This window comes from Thermomyces lanuginosus (genome assembly GCF_041956635.1).
Source record: "Thermomyces lanuginosus strain ATCC 200065 unplaced genomic scaffold VTN49scaffold_9, whole genome shotgun sequence".
Lineage (NCBI taxonomy): Eukaryota > Fungi > Ascomycota > Eurotiomycetes > Eurotiales > Trichocomaceae > Thermomyces > Thermomyces lanuginosus.
The window spans coordinates 6,984-18,482 of NW_027192343.1; the positions used below are offsets into that span (position 1 = coordinate 6,984).

At 51.2% G+C, this 11,499-nt stretch overlaps 4 protein-coding genes across 4 annotated transcripts; 1 reads left to right on the plus strand and 3 right to left on the minus strand.

The window, feature by feature from the left end:
• Positions 1-589: 589 nt before the first annotated feature.
• VTN49DRAFT_8073 (uncharacterized protein) lies at positions 590-966 on the minus strand (the record flags this gene model as incomplete). Its single annotated transcript, XM_069416413.1, has 2 exons — positions 590-715; positions 772-966. 2 exons carry the CDS (start codon positions 964-966, stop codon positions 590-592), a joined length of 321 nt encoding a protein of 106 aa, XP_069271699.1.
• A 1,228-nt stretch (positions 967-2,194) lies between these two features.
• On the minus strand, positions 2,195-4,762 carry VTN49DRAFT_8074 (uncharacterized protein; the record flags this gene model as incomplete). Its single annotated transcript, XM_069416414.1, has 3 exons — positions 2,195-2,549; positions 3,490-4,096; positions 4,156-4,762. 3 exons carry the CDS (start codon positions 4,760-4,762, stop codon positions 2,195-2,197), a joined length of 1,569 nt encoding a protein of 522 aa, XP_069271700.1.
• A 465-nt stretch (positions 4,763-5,227) lies between these two features.
• Positions 5,228-5,660, minus strand: VTN49DRAFT_8075 (uncharacterized protein; the record flags this gene model as incomplete). Its single annotated transcript, XM_069416415.1, has 3 exons — positions 5,228-5,355; positions 5,407-5,467; positions 5,529-5,660. 3 exons carry the CDS (start codon positions 5,658-5,660, stop codon positions 5,228-5,230), a joined length of 321 nt encoding a protein of 106 aa, XP_069271701.1.
• A 906-nt stretch (positions 5,661-6,566) lies between these two features.
• VTN49DRAFT_8076 (uncharacterized protein) lies at positions 6,567-11,327 on the plus strand (the record flags this gene model as incomplete). The annotated part of the gene is made up of 4 exons (XM_069416416.1): positions 6,567-7,115; positions 7,184-7,469; positions 7,548-10,838; positions 10,903-11,327. 4 exons carry the CDS (start codon positions 6,567-6,569, stop codon positions 11,325-11,327), a joined length of 4,551 nt encoding a protein of 1,516 aa, XP_069271702.1.
• Positions 11,328-11,499: the final 172 nt, after the last annotated feature.

Genomic DNA, 11,499 nt, shown 5'->3' on the forward strand with positions numbered 1-11,499 from the left:
TGTGCTCCACAAGAGTGACAAAAACACGAGCGACAAGAGTCGCTACGCGTATACGTTCCATGTCATTGAAGGAGCAGATGGGTGGGAGTATGACAAGCGGAATTGGCTACAACCCCCCGAGGGAGGATTCTCTCGTTTGAATGCCGCCTTATGATACCATGTCAACTCATATCACTATAATATCATTTTGGTGATTGATTGATCTATGAATGATCTATGATATCGAATCAAGCGGTAATTTGAACAGTCAGGACCCAGAAATTCGCCCATGACCAATGATATAGTACATAAGGAGGTGTCTGCTGGACAAGCGGTTCGATTGCCAGGTTCCAGTAGCGCGATTATTGAACTGCAAGTCGGTTGGACCGTGACGCGAACGAGCCAGTTCTCTGCCATGTTGAAGACCGAGAAACACCTGGTCAATCACCAGGGCGTAGTACTTAACGACGACATCGACGCACTCCAGGTAACGGGGTTGAAACATATCAGCTGGTGTTGTTCATGGTTTTGTGGTTCAATTTAACGCTGCTCTTGGACGTATGTAACCAAGTTGTGATCAATGTCGGCCGAAGAAGCAGCCTGAGCAGAGTCAAATCGATCTTTCGTAGACCTTGGACAACCTTGTCTCGATCGGGACTTTGTACCGTCCGTCGTCAGTCTTCCAGACGTTTCGAAGATTGTCGATATTTTGGGGATAGCCCTTGGACCGCAGCCGCTGAGCTGGCCGGACGGCCAATTCATACGTTCGATTGGCCAAAGAGGCATCCATACAGACTCCCACGGCTGTCCGCGGCATGGTGATCGGCGCGGTGGAGGGTTCTGATCACAGGAGACGGTCGAAATTCCGGAATTACCCGACGGGGCCGCTGGAAAGGTGGTGGAGATGGAGCCAGAGGACGGGAAAGAGGGGCGGAAAAGAACATGGCAGAAGGAGCAGAGAGGGCTGGCGAGGGCGCCGAGAACCATAGTGGCCTCACTAGGGGCAATCAGAGACAGGGAAATTCGTCCGTGGTATATCAGATGCTTCAGGTCCTTGTATGACCGGAACCGATATAGCAATTTGCGTTTGCCCCGATAGAGATCAGTCGGTTGCTCGAATGATTGAAGCTGTAGTACATGATGTCGTCGACAGGTGAAGGCTTCAAGTTACAAAGGTAGTACTGGACTTGGACATCGACGGTGAGCTGTAGGATCTCCCGCAAGAGGTGGAAGGTGTTGTTAGAACGGGATATCTTAAACTCCTTGGTGGGCAACAGCTTTGATTGGCTCAATATTGAAGTTGTAATCTAGGTGCAGTGATCAAACTCGAGCGTTGGAGGAGGTTCAGCATGCTGGACATGGATTTGTTGGCGCTCTTGAGGAACCACCTCGGCGCAGTTGACGGTGGCCTGCTGAATGACTTCGTACCTTGGCCATGGGCATATCATGGGCATATCATGGGTATAGACTATCCTTCCCGAGCGGCGATGGAAAAGATAAGGACGCCAACAGGGCTGGACGGCCGCAGCAATCTCAGGTCTGTATCAGCCATGGACGGATCAAGATGCTCTGGCAGTTCGAAGCTGTCGTCCTCATCTGTGTCATATCCAAAAATATCATCCTTGTGACTGACAGTATGTTCTCGAGAGCAACGAATCAGGAGGAGATGGGTTGATGGCGGCGTCTCAAAGTAGAAGGCTAGAATATTTGGATACTCGGAAGAGCACAGGGCGAACACAGCTTGACGGCACACGGGATCTCGTTGATGAGGGCGAAATAACTGTTTACGTGGTAGAAAACCTTGATTTTGCGAGTCGACTCGCACGGCATCGACACATCCTTGAGTAGCTGAGCACAGAATATGGCATGAACTCTGCTATGACCTCGAAACTGGGCACAGCCTCAGAGATCAGTCGCCAATCTAGTGCAGGTCTCATTCGAGAAACTAAGGATAGAGAGGGAAGAAGGTCCTAGAAAGGACGGAAGCTATATACAGAATGTGGATCATGTGGCCTCTGAGTCCCAGTCCTGCTAAGGTATGGAAGCCTCAAGGAAGAGATCCATGTTGGCTCTAGCAACTCGAGCGCGTCCAAATAGGTCGGCTTTTCGCTGCTGGATATCCAACAGGTCGCCCATGTCATTAATAGTTCCGCTGGGATGCTCCGGAGGCATATCAGCCGTTTGTGTTTCTATGAGACCGCCATTGGATTTTCCTTCAAAGCCGTTGCGCTGCCCTCGCACCCTCGCACCCATTTGTCTTCTGCACGAACATGGTGACCTTTGTCCCCTGTCGTTGGTCCCAGCACCCTTGATCAGTACCCTCACCTGCCGCTTCTCCCACCCCGTCTCGGGTCGGTCTCCTGTCCTGTCTAAAGTCCGTCTCCTCTTCCGTATCGAGTCCCGCAGCGAGTTCTGCCACCTCGTCGGCCAGTCTCCAGATTTCAATGGGTTTCCCTTCTCCCACCACCCTATCTTTGATAGCAGTGGCCGTTTGAATGGGTTCCCCGTCCACATATTTCACGAATGTGTGTAAGGTCCGTTTCTGAAGCCACAGGTGAATGGTAAAGTGCCTGTCGTCCTCTTTGATCATCCCGGTCCTCGCATCCCTCGCTGTCGTGTGTATGGATGCCCTGATACATTGCAGATTATCGTGACGCGTGAACCAGAGGGTATTGGTACTGACAATTGAGAAATGCATCTAAAGATGATATACTTTGTTATTGTACGCAGTAACCGTACAAAATGATGGCGCGATGTGCTCCGTGTCTTATGGCGCACTCCTTTGCAAGCCTCTCGGGTGTTTCCTTTAACTCTTCGCGCGTCGTACAAAGCTTGGACGCATTGCGATTGATCTCGGCACCACAGGCTGCTTGTAGCCATATGACCTGGGTTCCGGGATTGGCGTTCATAGTAGGCTTTGTACTCCAGTAGATTTGTTTGAGTACTTGGGATTTGATTGACAATTCTTATATGTTTGCTCTTCGAACTAGGAGTGAAGAAAAGGAAGGTGCGACTCTGACTGCCTTCTTAAGATGTAGTTTCCTGTTGAGGCTGCGGGGCTCCAGGAAAAGGAATGGCGCCTGCGAGGCAAGTGACCGAAGGGGCAAAAGCAGCTGTGACCATAGGATGGCCCATCACATATGCGAATTCTTAGCAAATTTGGGTCCGACCCTGATGGACTTCTCATAATCCTAATCCCAGCGCAGTATTCGTAGTGCGCTCCCTTAGACCCGTATAAAGATAACAGCTATATCTTGTGTTTGTAATTACCCACCTCCAAGCGTTCGGACCTACCTGGTAGGTTGGTAGCACGTACGTAACAAGAGTATCAATAAAGCCTCAAAACCCACGACCTTTGGCGGCTGAATGCCATTGCCTTCGAAGAATACTCAGGAATGATAGCGAGCTAACAGAAGAACGTGCGATTAGCAACTGTATCTTCGCATCAAAGCCCTAAACTCCGAATCCTGCAGCAGCTCCGACGCAGTCAGCCGCTCCTCCGGACAATACCGAAACACCTTCATCATAATTGAGAGGACCAATTTCCGTTCCTCCGCGTCGGCATCCGGCCTTCGTTGCTCAACCAACGATGCAAGACTATGCTTTGGGTCCGGGGATGTGTTCGGATCATACCACCAGTCGCGCGACACCTCTGGGTTGATGTATTGACCTTTCCATTCCCCTGGTAGCGGTCCCAAAGCATAGATCATTCCTTGAATGACACCGCCATGATATAGGCTTCCGAATGGCGAACAACCGACGTACAGCCGGCTAAATATGACCATGTAGCTCCACATATCGCACGCCGAACTGGGATGCTTTAGATGGAGTCGATCTGGAGAGCAAAAGTACTCAGGGGGAAAACCCATCTGGGGTACGGTAGTATCGTCGACGTGCATGGCGAGGCTGAAGTCACTGAGGTAGATATGGTTAATGCGCAGATGGTCAGGGACTTCGAGAGGGAGGACAATTTCTCCGGGTTTGGGCTGCTTGCGAGATTCGTCCAAGGGGTCGGGTATGGGTCTCTTGACGGGCCAGCCCAGGAGATTGTATTTGGCATGTCGAGGAAGGTCATGAAGGGGAGATATTCCCCACAAACAGTTATCGTCTCTCAAATCTGGGCGCTCTTGTCAGTATGGATGCGCCAAATCGAGAAATAGAAATATGAAAACTCACCCCGGTGCACAATGCCTGCAGTATGCAACGCCTCCAGAGCCTCCAATAGCTGTTTCGCGGCAGACATGCGCGTCGCCATTGACAACTTGCCAAGCGCCACTATGTCAGGGCACGGCGCCAGAAACGGCAGCACCAATACCCTATGATTCCGTCCATTCGAAGTGCTAACTACGAATGTGTCTAGATACGTCACAAGACGATCAGAGGCAACCCCGGGAATCTGTCTGATTTCATCGTGAATTCGCATTTCATGCTCCCCTGGTGATTTCCCGTCACGAGTCGTCGCCATGATCTTTAGGGCTACATCTTTCTTGTCGCGCAAGTCATGTGCCATCCACACGGTAGAAAAACGCCCATGGCCGAGTTTATGCTCGATTTGGTACCGGCCATTGAGCACTTCGCCGAGGCAGATGGGGTAGTATATATATGATTTGCCGTTTTTCTCGGTATCAGAATAGTATCTGTATTCGGGTTCCGCTTCCATGATGAATTTTGCTTCCTCCTCCATTTTCCGAACCTCGTCGTTCCAGTCGTCGTCATCTTTGCATAGTTCGTTAGGTCTTCCAGTTACGAAACGATGTCTAAGACGGGAGGTTTTCTGTCCCATCCTGTCGTGCGGGTGATATTGCGACTGAGACTGGTAGAAGCGCAAGAAAAGCTCAGAGGAGATAGAAAATGAGGAGGATAAAAGCATCAACTGATAATGCAAGTACAGGTAGAGCTTCACTGCCCTAAATACAGGAAGCACCCTCCTACCTTAATGAGTAAGTTCTTAGTAAGTTCTCTCCAAGAGTCCAAGGACCCTGAAGGATACGGTGCCTACTATTCCTGATTAGGATAAATACATTTCTATATTAGGCTTAGCTCGGTTAAGTTAGGGTAGGACTATTCTCACAGGGCAGAACGTGTAAGTTAGCCCTGTAGGGTTCCAGCAATAATGTTTGATGTACATGAAAAGACTTCGCAGGATGCCCTCACTACCTACTTGGTACCCAGTCACCAAGCATGCACACTTCATGACGTTGATTTGTTGCAGAGATAGAAGGGTGGTTCAGATTGCTGTAGAAGGTTTTCAGAGAACTTGATTGTTGAAATCTGCAGCCGGCGTGGCAAGGTGAAAGATGCAGAGTGACCACGAGTACTTGTAGTGATAATACTGGAGGTCGGAACGGAACTCGGAACTGCGACGACCTATCTCCCCTGCATCCGTGAGTTCGGAAGATGCCTGGCGAACCACGGGTCCTTGCATACGACAATTTGCACTTCCAGTGGCGTTTGAGTGGACGCTTCGAAGTCTGTGACGCCCCTCAACCTGCGCTCTCGATCCGACATTCACTCCCAGTTGTTATTCGAGGGTCCCCCAGAGAACGCACCGCAGGGAGGCCTGCGTCCGCTTCTGCGGCAAGAGTGACAACAACCACGCGCCGCGAGGCTTCCGAAATCGAACTTGATAGCTCCGCGTTGGCATGATCTACCAGCCAACAGCCGGAGTCCAACGGCGCCATCAGAGGGCCAAACGGAGCTCCAACGTCTTAGGAATACCGAGTTCCTACCTTGAGATCTTTAAACTTGAGAGGTTGTTGCGTCGAAGGCTACTGATTGTCAGCTATTGTATTAAAATATGGGTTGTAGCAATGACTAGTACCTAGTAGATATACTCGCATCTATTCTAGATATCGTTAGCCTCAACTGCGTGCTCCGTATGGTGATTCTCTGCCACCCGCCCTCCCGTCCCAACAGAGGAAAATCAATTTCAAGACGTGGGCGAGAGACATGATTCGATTGCTTCAACATATCATTGAGAATATTTGTCATTTCATTCCGTGATGTTCATCGCCTTTGTCGGGAAGAGCTAGCAGCGATGACGCTAAGTCAACTGTTAGAATGTAAATGCTGAAAGTTACATGGGAACGGTAATTCCGGGTACGGAGTCTTTGGTTGGTATCCGTTAAGGACACCTGTACAAAATAAGGAGGTCTCCCCCATAAGTACCGGTACAACCATAATAATAATACAGAGTCGCTTTTGGCCCTGCACCACACGTCACAATACGTATTTCACCATTACGTACCAGCTCGTAACTGGCTCATTTCAACAGTTATGAGCCCGGGTTTGCCCTAACACCCTCCTGAGCATCGGCTTCATTGGACACAATTCGCTTGACGATTGGTTCCAGCGACACTTGAGCTCTTGTTCGCAACTTAACGGCCCTGCTCTTCGATCTATCGATAACTTCTCCATCAATTGCTCTATTCGCAACTTAAATGACAACTCCCAAGATGTTCAACACCATTGTGAAGCTCACTGGCCCCTACAACTGGAAGGCCTGGAACGAGCGGTTTATTGCTAAAGCCAGGGCGATGGATATCTGACACCTTATCGATCCCGAAAGCCCAACTCAAGGCCAGTATATGGCTCGTCCTGTGGAACCCAACCTGGCGGATTACCCTCTGCGTTCTTCTCTTACGTCGACTGCTTCGCCACGAGGTCGCGCTTCGCGCGCTGGTTCTCGCGTCAGTCGTGCGGCTTCACGAGCATCAGCAATACCGGCTCCAGATTTGGGGAATATCCTGCACCAAAGTCGCCCCCTGAGTATCATCGACCTGTCCCCGGAGGGCCAGACCGCCTACAACGCAGCGGTCAGACACTATAATACGCAAATCACGCTCTACAAGCAACAACGGGAATACATTACCCAGTTGTTGGAGTGGGTGCGTGAGACAGTCGAGCCATCACTCTACGATTTAACCTGCAAGTCTGAGCACGATATTCATGTTTGGTACGAAAACCTGAAGGAACGAGCCGGTATTAAGAAAACGGAAGAAGCACGACAAGCAAAACAACAATACGAACAAGCAGTTAAGCCCTTGAGGCACCGGCCGAGAGACATGCTTGCCTGGATTAGAATCTGGGAATCGGCGCTTCTGAAGGCGCAAGACACTGGCATACCTGGATTGCAGGTCCATCGCAAACAAGGATCTCACAGGGATCATTCCCGAGTTTCGGCAAACCAACGAAAGGATGCAAGGAATCCCAGCAGAATCAAGAATTGAATGAGACGAATGAGGGAACATCTGATTCCACCGCCAGGAAACGCCCACGCCAAGTTAATAAGCGACCAGACATCGAGTGTCCAGCTTGCACTGGAAGGCACGCCCTCAAGGACTGTTGGTATGCGCGCCCAGAGATTCGCCCTCCGAACGCTAAGATCGACAAGGCGAAGGAGGCGCTGGTAACTCTAAGGCTCCAAACGGATGAAGAGCTGAGACGCCAGGTGGAGATGCTGAGACGTCAAGCTCGTCAAAACCAGAATGGTGCCGGCGGCACAGACGACATACACATAGAACATTGACTAACCGCCGGAACGAGACGGATAAGTATTCGCCTTGCAGCCCTCCACTCGACGCAGCACGATGAACAGTACCCACTTAAGAGAAGCGTTATCCTTGATTCCGGATCCACCCTTCACGTGTTCAACAGCCCACTGCGGTTTGTCAGACTGAGATCTGCTCCGTCGGAGGAAAAGCTTTGGGCAGGTGACGGACGATTGGATATCAAGGGTTATGGCGACGTCGACCTCTTTCTCACAACGCCCACTGGATACAAGAAGCTACGTCTGAGGGATGTTGCATTCGTCCCTGAGCTGGCGACAAACGTAGTTTCGTTGCACCAGCTCGAAAAAACAGGCATCTGGTGGGATATGAGTCAAAGGCCCTCAGTTCTCCGCGAAAGGGATGGAAGGGTACTGGCTCTTGTACAGAGGGCGTATAATCAATATGTACTCGAGCTGCAACTGGAATCAGAAGAGGAGATTTTTGCCACGTATTACGTTCGCCGGCATCTTGGAAACTCTTGGACCAAACGCCACCCACCGAGTGCTGACGCTATAAGATGGCACTTACGATTGGGACACCCGGGGCCAGTTGCCACCGAAGAGTTGTTGCGCTATACGGAAGGAGTCAGAGTCCGTGGCATAAAGACCTACGAGTGTGATGCCCGTGCAATGGGAAAGATGAAAAGACAGATTCGCAGGCTCGCTCGTGACCTCTGGGATTACAAACCTGGCGAGAAGGTTGCGGTCGACTTCCATGACTACCCGAAGGACGCTGAAGGCTTCAAGGCGCTATGTCTGTTCACCGATCGTGTGTCTGGCTTCATGTGGGACTACTACCTCCAGTCCCGGTCGGAAGCTTCGATCACTGCAATATTCGACCGCTTCCTGCGCATGATGCAAATCCAACTCAAGACGAGCATCAGAGCGGTCGAGTGTGACAATGAGATAACTAGGATCAAGCCAGACATCAAGGACTTTCTCGAAACGAAGGGAATAAAGGTCGAGCCTGCACCCCCACGTACCCAAGACCTTAATGGAGCGGCTGAGCGCTCGGGGGGTGTGGTTAAGGATAAAGCAAGAACAATGGCCCTGAGCGCAAACCTGCCAAAGGACCTGTGGCGAGAAGTTTGCATGGCGGCCGTATACCTTCTGAACCGCACTCCTCGATGGAGAGTTGACTGGAGGACACCCTACGAAGTCCTCTACTCCACTCCACATGTCACCCGCCGTCCGGATCTCAGAAACCTGCGGGTGTATGGGTGTAAGGCATACGCAATGACAAAAGATACCATGCTCAAGCGAAATCGACTCAAACGCTTTAACCCACGAGCATGGATCGGTTATCTCGTTGGTTACGCCTCCTCGAATACGTACCGCATCTGGAACCCAGTCGAAGACAAGGTTGTTGTTACCCGCGACGTTATTTTCAACGAAGACGAGATCTTCCCTGGCAAGATTGAAGACCTACGCAACGATGTCAGGGAACTTGATAGAGGGGAGCTGGCAAGACTCCTTGAACAATATTCGCTTCCACCTGTTGACATCGAAGAACAAGAAGCGGCACGATTTGACCGAACAACGGGCCTAATGAATGGAGTCGACCCTCTGCCGCCTCATTTTCTTGAACCAGATGAATTGCTGTTTCCCCAGGAGATCGGGGCCACGGGAGGGTCTAATGGGGACGCCCAGATGGAGACCACTGCTTCACTCCGGGATGGCCTGGCGGACACTGGGGTGGGCCAGGGTTTCGACCACGCAACCGAGGTGGAGTCCCTACTGGACACAAGGGAGTCTGACGACCGCCGGGAAGCAGCGCCGGAGTCAGACTGTCCAGCAAACGACCACACGACCGACGTGGCGTACCCAACACCACCGCCCTCTACTCCGGCCTCACTGCTTTTAGCGGTGATGACAGGATCCGCGTATCGACCGGACGGAGCCCACCGTTCGGGAGAGTCGCCAGGAGCTGCATCAGCTGCTGCTGTATCAGAGGGAATGACACAAGGAGTTCAACACTCCACCTTCAGTTCTGCAGTTGTTGGTGTGAATAGCTCTACAGGGCAGGCGAAGCTATCACACGTGGATTCCTGGAAGGCAGTCTTTAACGGAGCAACGAGGTCAACGGTGGTGAAGGACCCACAAACTGATTCAAAGTCTGCAGAGCGCAACGCAACAAAGTCGTCACTGTTGAGGAGAATACAAAAAGGTGAGCGTGTTCACCGTCGTGAATTTCCAGAGCCACCCAAGAACCACAATGATTTGGACACTCATCCCCTAGGAGAGCTCTTTAGGGACGCTGAGAAGGACCATTTGGGAAGTCACGCGAAGAAGGAATCCTGGACAATGGTCTCCGTCCAAGAACCTAGAAAGGAGAACGCGCAAATCCTAGACTGCGGATGGGTGTACACATATAAATTTGACAAACACGGTCGGTTTGTCAAGGTCAAGGCAAGACTGGTGGTTCGAGGAAATCAGCAAGCACGACATTTAGATGAGAACAACTATGCCGCGACACTTGCCGGACGGTCCTTCAGAACGATGATGGCAATTGCAGCTCGATTTGATCTCGATCTCCTCCAGTTTGATGCGGTAAATGCATTCGTCAACGCCGATCTGGATCAAACAGTCTACATGAAGATGCCGCCGGGCTATCGTCAACATGGGATGGTCCTGAGGTTAAGGAAGGCACTTTACGGACTCCGGAGGTCACCACGGCTTTGGCAACATACCCTGAGCAAAGCACTCCGTTGGCTGGGGTTCGACCAGATACCGCAAGAACCGTGCATCTTCGTCCGGAACGGTATCGTCATCTTCTTTTATGTCGACGACATTGTGGTCGCATACAAAAGGGATGAACGCGAGGAAGCGATCAAAGCTATCACCCGCCTGCGGAACTGGTACGAACTGACTGGAGAAAATGAGCTTCACTGGTTTCTAGGTATTCGAGTTCTGCGAGACCGAGCAAAGGGGAAGATTTGGCTTTCGCAAGCGGCCTACATCGACAAAATCTCTCGCCTCGCGGAGACCACCACCAAATCCGATACTCCGATGGCCAGAGAAGAGCTGTTGACGTTCGAGGGAGAAGCAACTAAAGAGGAAATAAGGTCATATCAACGAAAGATCAATTCCTTACTCTATGTTGCCGTCATGACTCGCCCAGATATTGCTTTCGCGGTTTCACGACTCTCGCGGTTCATGACGAATCCCGGACCAGAACATCATAAGGCGGCGGACCGAGTGCTTCGCTACCTCTACCAGACGAGAGACTATGGCCTGCAATTCGGCGGAGAGGATGATCTGCGAGTGGCAAGCGACGCGTCATTTGCAGATAACACCCAAGATCGGAAAAGTTAGCCAAGGTTTCGCTGTAAAGCTCTTCGGAGGTCCGATTGCTTGGCGAGCGAATAAGCAAGACACGGTGACAACTTCAACGACAGAGGCTGAACTGCTGGCCCTCGCCCAGGCTGCAAAGGAGGGAATTTACCTCAAACGATTGTTGGACGCCTTAACCGTCTCGCTGGACTCCGATCGAATCAGGATTGAGGTCGACAACACGCAGACAAAGAAGTTGATTACCGACGAGATAAAGCAACTGAACACGAAGCTGAAACATGTCGACATCCACAACCATTGGCTCCGACAAGAGTATGAACGACGAACAATTGACGTACGCCACACGCGGAGTGCAGAGATCATGGCAGACGGATTCACCAAGGCACTACAGCAAAGGGAGTTCAAGCAGTTCAGGAAGCAGCTCGGAGTTGTCAATATCGGCGAGCGACTGGACCTCTTACCAGATGACGTTGACGACAATCGGGAGGAGCATGTCGAATTGTGACGGGCAGCTTCACATCTTGTGTTCAGCTGCGGGGGATGTGTTAGAATGGAAATGCTGAAAGTTACACGGGAACGGTAATTCCGGGTACGGAGTCTTTGGTTGGTATCCGTTAAGGACACCTGTACAAATAAGGAGGTCTCCCCCATAAGTACCGGTACAACCATAATAATAA